The 15,605-nt window shown below is 47.3% G+C and overlaps 1 protein-coding gene across 1 annotated transcript in view; it reads left to right on the top strand.

Annotated features, from left to right (window-relative positions):
* Positions 1-15,605, top strand: part of LOC144784221 (vomeronasal type-2 receptor 26-like) — a 179,012-nt gene that overhangs the window by 144,570 nt on the left and 18,837 nt on the right. Inside the window, exon 5 of the mRNA XM_078662872.1 lies at positions 14,698-14,824. Within this exon, the coding sequence (XP_078518998.1) occupies positions 14,698-14,824 (127 nt within the window). The remainder of the gene's footprint in view (positions 1-14,697; positions 14,825-15,605) is intronic.

The raw sequence follows: 15,605 nt of genomic DNA, 5'->3' as shown, positions 1-15,605 counted from the left end.
GAATCAAGCTCAGGGTCAAGCCCTTGGAGATCTTCCTCAGGCAAGGGACACAGCAAAGTCCTTTCTCCTTTCCTTGGCAGCAACAAGCCACGGCAGGCCAACCCCGGAGAGCAAACAGCACAGGGGCAGTATTCCTCCTCATCTTCTCCAGCTCTTTTCCTTGGCAACGGTTCCTCTTGATTCCCAGAAGTGATCTAAAAGTCTGGGGTCCGAGACCCTCTTTTTACACAGTAAATGTATTTGTTCTCTTCTGGGCTCAGGGCTCTGAGCTCAGTCCAAACCAGTTCTGGGGGGGGCACTTTGCAAGTGCACAACAACCTCTATTTTCAGTGTAAGCCCTGGCTCCAGACACACCACAGGGGGGCAGAGCCATCAACGATCGAGGTCCGTCTCTTTTTTGTCCATGGAGTAGGAAATGTAAAGGAGCAGAGTAGTTTTATATATATATGTATGCATATCATTTTTTGGGTGGAAAAGGTATGTGTAGTAAAGGCATATCTGTTTGAAATAAAAGACCTTCGTTGTCATGGCCTTTGTTGTTCTGACATACAGCCTTTGTGTAAATGCCTCAATGTTTTTCTCATAGTAGCTAACAGTTGAAATAAAAGAAAATGAAAATTGGTAGGAAAAAATGTTTAATTGTGACGACATTTTTATTTGTAACTTCGCCTCATGATGGCCGATTTACAAAAGCAATATGCCATTAAATCTGCTAGAGACTTCTGTTTGTGGGGATATTCAGGGTTTGTGGCTTTCCAAGAACTCAAGGTACCCAGAGCCAATATCTTAGCTGCATCTTGCAATGTGTTTTCATTGTTTAATGAGTATAGAGCAATTCACATGGTACAATTATAAAGAGTGCAAATAGGTATCAAGAAACCTATATAATAACAGGAGAATTAGATGGCAATTCTCAAAACATCTTCTTTCTTACACACTGGGTTTCATTTGGAAGGCACAAATGCAGAGAAACATATTTTGTAATAGCACTTGTTCTACTATTCGATGTTCCCCTAAGTCTTCTAACACAAATGTTACCACACTTGTGTGGGTAGACCTCGTTTCTGCAATAAGAAAGGCCCCAAAACACAACATGGGCACATCATATATTTCCACTGAAAACTGACTCTTTTCTTTTCAATATGTCTAGCTGTGGGGTTTGGAACATAACATTAGCATGCACCTAAGTAAACCTAGCAAATCTGTGCATTTTTCAAAAGCAGATAATTGGAAAAATTTACAGTGGGGTGACTTGCATGTCTCTTACAAGGGTTTCTTACCCAGAAGTCCCCGCAAACCTCAAACTTTAAAAAAATAAAAATGTCATGACATTTCTGTGATTGAAAGTTATGGCATGTATAGGCAGAAACTAATGTCCCACCACCTACCACTCGCCCAAGTCTCCCTATTAAAATGGCGCCCCACATGTGTGGATAGGGCTGGTGGAAAGGTGCCAACACATAACATAGACACATCACATTTTTCCACTGAAAACAAACATATTTTTGCAAGTGGAAACCTGCACATTTTTGAAAACTAAACACTTGGGGAAATCCTGTGTGGGGTGACTTGCATACCTCTCACCAGGTTTTCTTACTCACTCTTACCTTGCAAACCTCAAACTTTGACTAAAACTTTTGTGATTAAATGTTCTCAAATTGTCAGGAAGCAACTAACTTCCTACCATCAACCATTCCCCTACATCTCCCAAAAAATGGTACCTCATGTGGGTAGAGTTAGTACCTGGAACAGGAAAAAGCCCCAAAATGCAACAAGCACACATCACATTTTTCCACTAAAAACTGATCCTTTTTTTATTTTGCAATGTGGCTGGCTGTGGATTTTAGGCCCTAGCTCAGCTAACACCGAAGGTAACCTAGCAAACCCGTACATTTTGCAAAAATGCTGACAAATCCTGATAAAAATGGAACCTCACTTTTTTTTTGCTAGGGCTAGTTATCTGTGACACAATAGGCCCCAAAACACGACATGGATATATCACATTTTTCCACTGAAAGCGGACTCGTTTTTTTGCAATCTGCCTTGCCACGGATGTTGAGCACTAGCTCAACCAGCACAAAGGGAAACAGCAGTACTGTAAATTTTTGCAAACTATACCCCTAGAAGAATTCATTGTGGGGTGACTTGTTTTACTCCCATCAGGTTTTCTTACGCACAAATCCTCATAAATATTTGCATTGAATTTATTCTAAAAAACAAGACATAAAAGATTACGATACTGCAGTATACAGTGTGCATTGAATCACATTAATATTCATAACAATGCTGTTAGAGTTTGTGGTACCTTATTCTGTTGAACTGAAAAGGAACAGGGATAGAGAGGGGGAAGTGGGGAGTAGAGGATGAAGTGAAGGAAAGGAAGGAGAAGGAAGAGTGGAAGGGGGAGGGGAGCCACTCAGTCAATAATAACTAAGTGTATAATGACTTATAAAAGTCCCTAGTAGTCTCTAGTTGTTGCCTCAGGATCACTTTTGCAGACATCATTCTCGCCCAAGACCAACAGCTCAGAGTGGCCTAAGGCTCCAGAGGGGATGTTTCCAACAAAGCCCCCTCTTCTGGGTTGGTAACAGTTGCATCACCTCCATTCTCTATGTGCGTGCCCAGGTATATCTCTAGAGGGTACCAGATAGTCGAAGTCGAAGCCATGTCACCTCCAGCGGCAGTGGACGCCTTTCCCTGTGCTTCGGAACTTGTCACTTTACAAGGAACAGGAGCATAGGAGTAACTTTGCACATGTCCAACGGGACGAAGCATCATCCTGGATCAATTCCTTCTCAACTATTAGGATGAACTGCACAAAATGCACTGTTAGGTTATTGTTATGCCCTAAAAGGCATGCTATAATTTCTTGGTGGAACATTATCAATCCTTTGTCCTTAAAAGCTGATTTTAACAGTGTGTGCCTCTCTTGCCGCGATCTAGGGCATATACATACAATATGCAGTAATGTTTCATTGACATAGCTACATAGTCTTCAGTGTTGTGATTGCCAGTTTTTCACCCATCTTGGGTAGCGACCAAACCTTAACATGAGAAGTTTATCCCTCACAACTGGCTTAAAATAAGTGGTTAGGTGTTGTTGGGACTCGATGTTATTATACGAGTTAATCATTGACCAGGCATGCTTTTTTTGTGCGATCGCCTCCTGGTCTAATAAAAATGATAACATTTTAGTAGATTGATTTAAAGTCTGTTTCATTTCCATGTTCAAATGACGGGGACTTAAAAGTATTTAAAATCTCTGTTAAATATAATCTCCAGGTGCTGACTTACTCTTTCTTTTTTAGGTCGAGCCTGAGGCAGCGCGCATGCGCTTCTCTGGCGATCTGCTGTTGTAGAGTATGGAAGAGAAGCCCCGCCCACTCTCGGCCCATATTTGTCATTGGCTTCTGTGTTTGTCCTTCATAAACACAGGCTTCTGATTAAGTAATTGGTTTGTTAGTCCCTCCTTAGTACCGCCTTTTCTTAATTTCTATCCTCCCATGGCTACTGGCCCCTTTACTTGTTTTGTTACACAGTACGTGTTATTCAGTCTTGTAGGCAATATTTTCTTGATTGTTTTCTCTTCCTGCAAGCATGACTTGCTTTGCTTACATTCAGTGCCCTCGCACCCTTGTTTTAACCTCCTGCTCTATTAGTTACCCGCCCTCCCTGGCCTCATTCCCGCCCTGCTTATCTCTTCACTTTTCCACTTTTCTCTCTCCTTGTTCTAAGGAAAAGCAAAAGTATGTTAGTATGTATGTATATATGTATGTATTTTTGTAAAGCGCGCGAATCATCGGGGGCATCTCAGCGCCGTATACCGCTGGGGAACGCGTCCTGGCTTTCCCTGTGGGATGGTCCCTGCTGGGAAACCCCAAGGTGGAGCCAAGCATCCCCAGCCTTGGGGGGGGGGTGTTGTGGAGATGAGGCAAGCTGATGCCCAGAGTTGCCGAGTGGGACCCCTGGTTAGAGTGGGCACCGAGGCGAGAATTATCGAGTCTGCTGACCCTGGTCCGAGACCCTGCCGCGCCAGGAATCGAACCCTGGTCCCGGCCGACTTCTGCTCCCGGGTCTGCCGCCTCTAACCAGTGAGCCACACCACTCCACGTTCCCCAGCCCATCGGTTAACAAAGTGCTGCACCCTTTATTATCGTGGTCTGGTGGTGGCTGACCTAAAGCTTGCACGCAATTAAGTGAAAAACAACACTTGCCTGTGCCAAAAACAGTGAAATAAGTGAATTTATTAAAGTGCTCGTATGATGAGGTTCAAGCAGCGAGCAGAACTTTCTTGTTTGATTGTTTATTTTGGAAACATAAATGTGTTAAATGCCTTCTGCTTTACCCTAAAGTGCATCCCTGTCTCAAGCAAGCAGAACAATGGAGGTGATATTGAGGCAGGCACTCCCTGCCTCCACTGTAAGGTTTTATTGCACCAGCTGCCAGAGTGCGAGGCTCACAGATACAAGATTCCACTTTCACTTCTGCTTGCCGCCACCAAAAGCTTCACACAGTTATGGCTCCTAATGTGGCAGAAACAGAGCATTTAGATAAGAACAGCACAGAAAAGTTGGGTCAATTTAAGAAATAGAATTGAGTCTCGAGTACCTATGCTAGACATCAGTTTGTGCCAGCAACAGCCTAGGCAACAGAAGAGTGGAAACAAAATATAACAATATAGTGCATTGAATAATGGTGTACACAAAATGTGTGTAATGCCAATACAATCGTACACAAATGTGTTGTGAGTTAAGGGAGGGAGGATATACCACTTTCTTCAAGCGGGGCTGTGCTCACCTCTTAGTCAATAGCTATTCTGCTCTGCAGATGTTTGGGTGCACAATTTATCAATCTATTTTGGACTGTGAAGGGGCCACGACCCCTACCTTGGCGAAGCCGCGCCTTCCCTTACGATCCCGACGCCCGCCATCCGATCCTCGGGCGTCCATAGCAACCCGGACTCCACCCCTCTCTTCTTCGTTTCAGGACCCAATCACGATGAGCAAGATCCCGGAAGGACTCTCCCATGACCCGGGAAGTCCCTCCCATAGTCCAGAGGCAGAGCACAGAAAATCCGGAACCGAGGACAACAGGGCGTTCAAGCAGGAAGACTCGTGGCAGGAGACAGCGTGCGGAGAACCCCGGGAGCCGAGTGGTGAAGCGGAAGAAGAAGAAGACGAAGTCTGGACGGAGGACTGGTGGAGTCCGGTGGAGGAAGCTGGAGAGTGGCCGCAACTCGCATGAGAGTTGCGGCGGGCCAAGTGAGTACCGACTCCCCTTTTCTATCGAGTGTAAATATTGTAATGTACAGTAGGCCATCCCCCTCCACCTTGCACCCAGCACTGTAGGATATTGTATATATAACCCGTTTGTAGTCACCGGCACGATTGTAGATACTATCCCCTCACTTGCCTGTCACCCAGTCACCCTTCTGCCCGCCCCTACTTCCTCTTTCCCTCTCTTCCTCCTCCCCTACCTACCTCACTTTCGCTGGTATTCCCACACAACCCCGGTGAAGGTAGACAGCATTACTCAGTTCTGAGTGGAAGAACTAACAGCCCTCTTTTTCTCTCCTTCCCATACCTCCGAGGAGCCACTGTCCCGCCGTTCGACTGACAAACCCCTCAGGAAACCATCAACACGTCTTCCAGCCAAGTACCTTCCCTCAACGAAGAGCCATCACCTTGACACATCACCTTGAGCCATCACCTTATGTGCCATATATATACCTACCTCTTAATGTTGTGAAAGTTGCTACTACGATACAGATTATAACTACCTCATGTAATGTGAAGCGCTCTGATACCCAAGGGTCTTGTTCGCGCTATACAAAACTCTAAATAAATAAATAAATAAATAAGACACAGCGCCAAGCATCGCTTCAAGACTCTGTTCTCCCTTTCCCTCACCCTCAAACTGTGTACTGAAAATAAAAATCGGCTAAGAGATAGCCCACTACATACGGCCCCCATGCCTGTTATTTCGGACCGCCTACACCCCACGATTACAGGTGGTGTCAGACGTGGGATCACCCGGAAGCATGGAGGCCGCCGTGAAAAAGCTGGTGGAGACCCAGGAGCAACTCGGGAAGATGATGGAGCAATTCCTTAAGACGGCAGAGGACGACCGAGGACAATTACACAATGTGCTGAAAGGCCAGGGCACAGCTCAGGACCAAGCGTTGGGCAAGCTCACCGACGTCCTAGGGCAACAAAGACCGGTCACTACTCTTCCCTCGGGGGTTCTCCAGAAGTACGTGCCAGGAGAAGACCCGGACTACTTCTTCACTAACTTTGAGAGACTGGCCCAAGCCGCTGCCTCGCCCCCTGACCGTTGGGGTCATTATCTGGGTCCCCTGCTGACAGGCGAGTTACAGGCGGCGTACCAACAAGCCAATATCCAGGGACAGACACCTTATGGTGACATCAAAACCTGTATCCTAGAACGCCTGGGTATTGACGACAAAACCTATCGGTTAAAGCTACGCCAAGCCAAAGAAGGAGCACAAGAAACCCCTCGGGCCCTGTCTTTTCGTATCAAAGATCTGGCCGATCGTTGGCTGCGACCCTCCACGGCCACAAAAGAAGAAATCCTCTCCAAAATCTACCTGGAGCAATTTTTGGCTTCTCTCCATCCTACCACATAGAAATGGGTTCGTCAGCATGCCCGCCTCACACTGGCGAACGCGGTAGAGATAGCCAGTGCCTACAGCCGGGCCCAAGACTATCAAAAACCAAAAGAAGAACATACCCACCGACCCCAACCCCATGGCCACAATCGGACCCCGAGACCGTTCTTGCCCAGAAAACCGGAAACCCCTCCTCTTTTCCCTTACCCTGTTATGCCTCGACCGCCTCCACCCGGTCCTCAGTGTTATCACTGTGGGGGATATGAACACATTGCCCATGTATGCCCCCAGAAAGAAGAACCAATGGAGGTGGGTCTCGCCCGGAACTTTGTCTGCCTCCCAGAGGAAACAACCCCTCCTGCATACCACTGCCCCGTGCGGATCGATGGATACCCGGTACTAGCCCTTGCCAACACGGGCTGCAGACAGAGCGTGCTCCGACCCCAGGAGCTTCCTCACCCAGTGGGACCAGTAACCGGTACAGTAGCCATCCAGTGCATACACGGTGATACAAAACTGTACCTACCGCCCGGATCAGAGTTCAACACCCCATGGATCACGGAAGCACGCTGACTGTGGGTCTCATACCCTCTCTTCCAGAGCAAGTAATACTGGGCAGCGACAACCCTGGCCTTCCCCGCCTTCTCCACAAAACCACCACCTCCTTAGAAGAGTGGTGGTCGGAAGCTCCGTTTCCCCACAACCCTCCATCCACAGACACAACAGCCGCCAGACCGTACAAAACAAAAACCCAAAAGAAAAAGGAGAAGAGGAACTATTCTACGGCTTTTCCCATCCGTGTGGAGGATCACCCCTGGGAAACAGACAGGGAGTTTCGCGCCGCCCAACAGGAGGACCCGGTCCTACAGGATGCATGGGGACGTGCCCTGGACAATGAAGACCCCCTACAAGTAGGTCCAAATTTCTATAAAGAGAACGGACTTTTGTATAGAAAGGGGGGAGCCCAACAAACACCCCAGTTGATCATCCCGGGGCCCTTCCGCGATAAAGTATTGTTTCTCGCCCACAGTCACCTCTTGGGGGGTCACTTTAGCGATGAGAAGACCAGGCAGGCGATCCTGGAAAAATTCTATTGGCCTGGCGTCTACCAGCAAGTAAAACAGTACTGCCGTGCCTGCCCGATCTGCCAAAAGAACAGTAGATATCGTCCCCCCAGAGTGCCCCTTCAGCCATTACCCCTTATCGACATCCCCTTCAGTAGGGTATGGATGGACAGAATAGGCCCCATGTTACCATCCAGAAGCGGGTGTCGGTATGCATTGGTCCTAGTTGACTACGCCACCCGTTTCCCGGAAGCTATACCCCTACGTCAACCCACCATCCAGAACATAGCTAAGGCTCTAATCACGATCTTCTCCAGGGTGGGCTTCCCTAGGGAGATCCTGACGGACCAGGGGACCTCCTTTGTATCAGTCCTTATGAAACAAGTATGTTCCCAATTAGGCGTTAAACAGATAAGAACTTCCGCTTACCATCCCCAAACAGATGGGCTGGTTGAGCGTTACAACGCCACCCTAAAAACCACCTTAAAGAAGTTATTGGCCTTTGAAAGCAAGAGGTGGGAAGAGATGCTACCCCTAGCGCTGTTTGCGATCCGCTACAAAGTCCAGAGCAGCACAGGCTTTTCGCCCTATGAGCTTCTGTATGGGAGACCCCCACGAACCCTGTTAGACACGGCCAGAGAGGCTTGGGAGGCTGAACCCGACAGAACCAGACCCCTCCCGGAGTACGTTTGAGAACCTTAGAACCCATCTGGGTCAAATACGAGACATAGTGCGGCAGAACATGGTGACATCACAAGCAAACCAGAAACAGCAATATGATAAGGGCACAAAACCACGGTCCTTTCTTCCCGGTGACCTGGTACTTCTCCTGATGCCATCCTCAGACCACAAACTGCTGGGTCAATGGCAAGGCCCCTTTTCGGTCCTGAGACAGGTGACACCGGTTACTTATGAGATAGAAACAGATCCTACCCAACGAGTCACCCAGATATACCACGTGAACCTATTGAAGGAGTGGGTAGGCCCTCGTCCTGTTCTCTCTAGCACAGTACCTGTAACTGTCTTCTCCTATGAGGTCTGCATGGATTCAGATTTAAAGGACAGGCAGAAACAGGAACTCTGTACCTCCGTGAAGCCGCTACAACAGGTGTTCTCCTCCTACCCTGGCCACACGCCTGTCATCGAGCATGCCATTCTAACAGAGCCCAGCAAAACAGTACGCCAGCGACCCTATCGGGTCCCTGAGGCCGTAGGCCTGTTATGAAGGAGGAGATAGCCCAGATGCTACGTATGGGGATCATAGAACCCTCTGTTAGCAGTTGAAACTCACCGATTGTGTTAGTACCAAAGCCCGACGGGTCAATCAGGTTTTGCATCGACTTCCGCGAGGTCAACAAGATCTCATCCTTTGATACCTACCCTTTGCCTCGTGTTGATGAGATGATTGAACGTATAGGGAAGGCCAAGTACATCAGCACGCTCGACCTCTGCAAAGGGTATTGGCAGATCCCCTTGAGACACGAAGACAAAAAGAAAACGGCATTCTCCACACCCGAAGGACTGTACCAGTTCACCGTGTTGCCCTTCGGCCTTCACGGTGCCCCCGCAACTTTTCATAGAGCCATGAATAAGGTGTTACGGCCTCATTCCCAATACGCGGGGGCCTATTTGGATGACATAATCATCTACAGCAATGATTGGGACCAGCACTTACACCACCTACAAGAAGTCATCTCCTCCCTGGGTTCCTATGGGTTCACCATTATCCCCTCAAAAGCCACCTTAGCGGCCCAAACAGTCAAGTACCTGGGTTATCTGTTGGGCGAGGGAGTGATCCGACCCCAAAACAATAAGATCACCGCCATACAGTCCATCCCCTTTCCCCAAACACGCAAAGAACTCCACGCATTTTTAGGCATTTTAGGGTACTATAGGAGATTCATCCCTAACTTTTCTTAGGCCACAGCCCCCCTAACCAATCTCTTAACCGCATGCGCGCTTCGGCGATTTTTGCGCTACGCTGCTTTTTTCAAAAAGCCGCGTTAGATGACGAGCTCAGCTCGTCATCAGCATGCGAGCGGCGCAACTGATGACGAGCTGAGCTCGTCATCAGCGCCGAAGTGGTTAAAGAAATCCACAAAGACGGAAGAGGCCCTAAGGCAGCCTGACCCCTCTTTGCTACACGCATTCAACATCCATAAGCAGTCCCTGATGTCTGCTCCTGTGCTCATCACCCCGGACTATTCCCAACCCTTTATTCTCCAGACTGATACCTCAGAACAGGGCTTAGGGGCCGTCCTCTCTCAAAAAGACCACAATGGAGACGAGCGACCCCTCCTCTTTCTGAGTAGAAAACTGTTTCCCAGAGAGATGAACTACGCCGTAGTAGAAAAAGAGGCTCTGGACATCAAATGGGCAGCGGAGAGCCTCCGCTACTACCTGGACGGACGAGAATTTATCCTCCACACTGACCATGCCCCGTTGGAGTGGATGGCGCGGAACAAGGGACACAACGACCGCGTTCTTCGTTTGTTCTTATCCCTACAGCCCTTCAGGTTCAGGACCTTACATCGGAAAGGCGTTGATCAGGGGAACGCCGATTATCTATCCCGATACCCTCTCCCTCCAACCCAATCAAGAAGGACAGCTAGGGGAAGGGGATGTAAAGGGGCCACGACCCCTACCTTGGCGAAGCCGCGCCTTCCCTTACAATCCCGGCGCCCGCCATCCGATCCTCGGGCGTCCATAGCAACCCGGAGTCCACCCCTCTCTCCTTCGTTTCAGGACCCAATCACGACAAGCAAGATCCCGGAAGGACACTCCTGTGACCCCGGAAGTCCCTCCCATAGTCCAGAGGCGGAGCACAGAAAAGCCGGAACCGAGGACAACAGGGCGTTCAAGCAGGAAGACTCGTGGCAGGAGACAGCGTGCGGAGAACCCCGGGAGCCGAGCGGTGAAGCGGAAGAAGAAGAAGACGAAGTCTGGACGGAGGACTGGTGGAGTCCGGTGGAGGAAGCTCGAGAGCAGCCGCAACTCGTGGGAGAGTTGCGGCGGGCCAAGTGAGTACCGACTCCCCTTTTCTAGCGAGTGTAAATATTGTAATGTACAGTAGGCCATCCCCCTCCACCTTGCACCCAGCACTGTAGGATATTGTATATATACCCCGTTTGTAGTCACCGGCACGATTGTAGATACTATCCCCTCACTTGCCCGTCACCCAGTCACCCTTCTGCCCGCCCCTACTTCCTCTTTCCCCCTCTTCCTCCTCCCCTACCTACCTCACGTTCGCTGGTATTCCCACACAACCCCGGTGAAGGTAGATGGTATCACTCAGTTCTGATTGGAAGAACTAACGGCCCTCTTTTTCTCTCCTTCCCATACCTCCGAGGAGCCACCGTCCCGCCGTTCGACTGACCAACCCCTCAGGAAACCCTCAACACGTCTTCCAGCCAAGTACCTTCCCTCAACGAAGAGCCATCACCTCGACACAGCGCCAAGCATCGCTTCAAGACTCTGTTCTCCCTTTCCCTCACCCTCAAACTGTGTACTGAAAATAAAAATCGGCTAATAGATAGCCCACTACATACGGCCTCCACGCCTGTTATTCTGGTCCGCCTACACCCCACGATCACATGGACATTTACACTTATTTGACATAAATTAGCTTTTACAAATACAGAAACAGTTCTGCACATTTAAACACAGCACGGGGTAGAATGTCACGCACCCGCCTCCACTCTACATTGTCAGCAGAAGAGGCCTCGTCTGGGATAACAGGGGCAAAGAAACACATGAATCGTAAATATCTGGATTTTCTGTCTAGTAACTGGTCAAATACCGAGAAAATGCTCAAACGTTTGACAAGTATGCATATCATGATGTTATTACACTCACAGTGTGCATATCATATTACTACTACACTCACACTATTGATAACAATAACATTATTTTTTATAATTGTCAGCTCTATTGTTATTATTAGTTCTACTGCTTTTTGTGCAATTGTTGTGGATGATATAAACAACAATGAGGATGTGGCATAACGGCTGGAGCGGTCGACATTCCAGCTGGGAACCGTGTTTGAGTCTCGGCAGGGACACTCAACATCCTGTGATTCTTGGCAAATCACGTAATCTCCCTGTGCCTAGAAATGAATGTGTCCATCTGTAACGCAACTGGTGCTCATGTTAAGTGTTCTGATCTCTTCGGGTCGAGCTCATACTACATAAAATTCAAATACATAATATTAACTTTATATAAGATGCTGAATGATCTTTGGGCACCTAGATAACACAAACTGCTACTAACACAGTCGGGCTCCCGCCCTCAGCCTGGTTGAAATGCTGCATCTGCTTTGCCTCTTCCTCATGTCAGCACCGAGGTCATTGTGTTCTCTCTGAGGCCTAGGACTTATGGGAACTCAGTCTAGATAGTTCTACATTACTAGGTGTGGAGTGCTTAAAAGTGACACAAGATAAGAACCTTACATTTAGGCTACACTTTGTAAACAAGAGAGGACCCTGGAACTGCTCTGGAGGTTTAGATTATCTAAAGCTGGGGGTGGAGTCTCGACACTAAAGGAAATCCAGTAGATTTATGACAATTCGGAGTCTATGTGTTTAGGCTTATGAGGGTGGCGCAGAATAGATTTCTCGCCTGATGTGATATTGTGCGTAATATGATCTATGTTACAAGATGATGCTGAGTATAGTGTCTGCCAGTAGTTACTGGTTGTGGCATGTTTATAATATATTCTTACTTGTACTATTGTTACTTGTGGACACTATCAGTAGTGTCTTGTTGGCTTCTTAATAAAAGGGTTGATCGCATTTTAAACAAAATTCTATGATGTTTGGTGGGCTTCAGCCAACCATGATGCAAGAACGGCCTAAAAATTATTGATTTGCCCTTAGAGGGGTGGAGGGATAGAATACAAACAAAATGCCCAAAAGTGGAGCGACCCTTGCCTATGGGGTCACTTCCCAGCATAATTGCAAAGATTACATCCCTAGGGTCTAGTTGGTATTGATTCCCCCGGGAAGGGGGGATCAGCTGAAAAATAAAAGCCTAACTGTCCCGCGGGGGAGCTGAAACATAGTCATAACATTAGCCCCTAAGGAGAGTGACTCTTTCCCATGGGGCCACTACCCCAACAAAAAAGAAACTCCAATTGGCCTGGTAGACTCAATTTCTTGCTCCACAATCCCATCCGCAACCATAGAGCAGACATGCGCTACAGACAGACACGGCAGGAAAGGAAAAACTCTCTCCTTTCCCCCTATGTAGTTCTGCTTAGTATACTCCTCTCTCCCGAGAAGGACTTATCTAAAAGGAGTCCTCTCTCTAAAATGCACTGAAAGAAAATCACAAAATCACTTCCAGCATGTCCCCGACACCATCTTATGATAGTGCTCCATGCACGCACTGACATCATCGGAATGCTGAAGGGGGATGTACGTGCTGCTGATACCCCCAATGGAGGCACGTCATGGGGTGGCGTGGGGGTACCCCCAGTGTTCTCCATATGGGTGGGTGCCAGGACAGCCTGGATTTCTCCTCAGCACACATGCACTGTGGCAGCGGATGGCTCCAGACCTTTGGGAGATCCCCTTCATCTCTCTTCTCCCTCCAAGGACTTGTTAGGTGACTGTAACATACAGAAATTAAATTGTAAAACTACTTCAACAGGTTCCTCCTACATTTTATTAAGATTTTCATTATTTTTGGAATTCACAAATACTTTCAGAGTAATCCAGAAAGTGATTGCCGCACTATTGCTAATATCAATGTAGAAATCTCATCTTCTTTGAATGAGAAATTGTGCACATACATTCATCAGAAAAATCCTGAGGAAGTGAAAGCGTACTTTCTCATTTTTTCATTTTCTCTATGCAAAAAAATATTTTTCTTAGGGCAAAAAAACTTTCTTTGCATTTTCACCAATTTCGGGTTTTGTTTCAAGCACATTCACACTTTGCAAATGGATTTCCACCTGCCCTTGACAGAGGTGTATCTCCACCATTTACCAGATGGTTATGGATCAGCAAAATCTTGTCAACCCCTTCAAACAAGAATGTTTACTCTGAAGAAACACTAATTTCTAAAGTATGTTTACACTTCCTAAGGGTTTGTATATGTAAACTACACCTACACGTTCAAATAGATCTGTGGATTGACAGCCCTGTTCCTCCTCCTTTGGATGCTAGGTCCCTTAGTATTGTCTTTTAACTTGTTGTCCTCAGACCTCCTGGCTCTGTAATAATATGGCATGTACCCTGTGTTTCTTCCCCATGAAGACCCTGACTCTGGTATATCAAGTGCCCTAAAATATGTCCTCTCTGTTTCACTGATATTATCTCATCTGCCCCACACCGCTTCCTTTCTGGATCTCTCACACTAACATTATCACATCTCCCCTGGCTCTCTGGTCATTGGATCCCTCACACTGAGTTATCACATCTTCCTCACACCTCATTCTCTCAGGACACTCACACTGATAGTATCACATCTGCTCTGCATCTCTCACTACCTGGATCCCTCACACTGATAGTATCACATCTGCCCTGTATCTCTCTCTACCTGGATCCCTCACACTGATGCTATCACATCTGCTCTGCATCTCTTCCTTCCGTAAACCCTTGCACTGATACCACCACAATCTCGTCTTCTCTGGAATCCACTCACTAATATTATCACATCTGCCCTGCATCTATTCCTCCCTGGATCCATCACACTTATGCAATCACCTGTGCCCCATATCTCTACCTCACTGGTTACCTCACACTGATGTTATCACGTGTGCCCTGCATCTCCTCCTCCCTGGATACCTCACACTGATGCAATTACATGCTCTTGCATCTTGCACTGCCTCAATCGTTCCCACTGAACCTATGACAACAGCCCCTTATTTCTTTCTTCTGTGATCTCTCACATGACAAACTATACAAATTCTTTCTCAGTCCGCAGGATGTGTGATAATGTTGCATGTCCCCCTTGTTTCTTCCCCTGTTGATGTCTCACACATCTCCATCTCTTCCCCTCCAGATCATCCCTACCTCTGTGTGCAGTGAGAGTTGTCCTCCTGGATATAGGAAGGTCCCTATAAAGGAGAAACATATCTGTTGCTATGACTGCACCTTTTGCTCAGAAGGAGAAATTACCAACAAGAGTGGTAGGTGATAAAGCATTGCGTGACGACCAATGATCCTTTTCAAAGACCCAAATGAGAAGATGTTCATTTTCCTCATGAGTGTTAGTTATCTTGACAAATAGCCCTCTTCATTTTAAATATTTACTTTACAAATGTTCACCCTGTCAGTCACATGTAAATAAAGTTATTTGAACAGAATGATAATATAATTTAAGGATCTGCCAAAGCTAGAATTATTCCATGGTCATCAATTAAACCACACCTTTCTTTCTTTTATTCCCTCTCCCTCTCCATTCTCCCACCCCAATGATCGCTTTGAGGTGCGGCCACTGATACAGTGGCACCAGGTGCCAATGTCAAGGAAGTGCCCTCTGCATGGCAGACTGAACTGAGATAAGAGGATCCTGCAGAGAGATTTGTGTGAGCAGCATTTTCAGGGGGCATTGCCAAGAGCATGACAACTGTGGTGGTAAATGCACTTGAGGGAGGATCTTAGATTTGTCTATCACAGTTTTGACTCATGATATCAGGGGGCATTTACAAGAGCATGACAACGGTGGTGGTAAATGCACTTGAGGGAGGATCTTAGATTTGTCTATCACAGTTTTGACTCATGATATAGAAGCATAGAGGGTTAATGTTCCTGCTGCAATGCACAACATGTGACATGCAGATCACAGATTAGTATTTTATGTAGATAGCTTACTGGGTGTCAGGACTCGGACACTGGGTACCATTTATTGTTGCCCAACTGTGACACTGACAAGACGGTCTGCTGCTGGTGACATGTGGGCTAAGAAAA

Source organism: Lissotriton helveticus, chromosome 10 (assembly GCF_964261635.1).
Source record: "Lissotriton helveticus chromosome 10, aLisHel1.1, whole genome shotgun sequence".
Classification (NCBI taxonomy): domain Eukaryota; kingdom Metazoa; phylum Chordata; class Amphibia; order Caudata; family Salamandridae; genus Lissotriton; species Lissotriton helveticus.
Note: the sequence above shows the minus strand (reverse complement) of the source record. Positions and strands in the feature narration are given on the sequence as shown.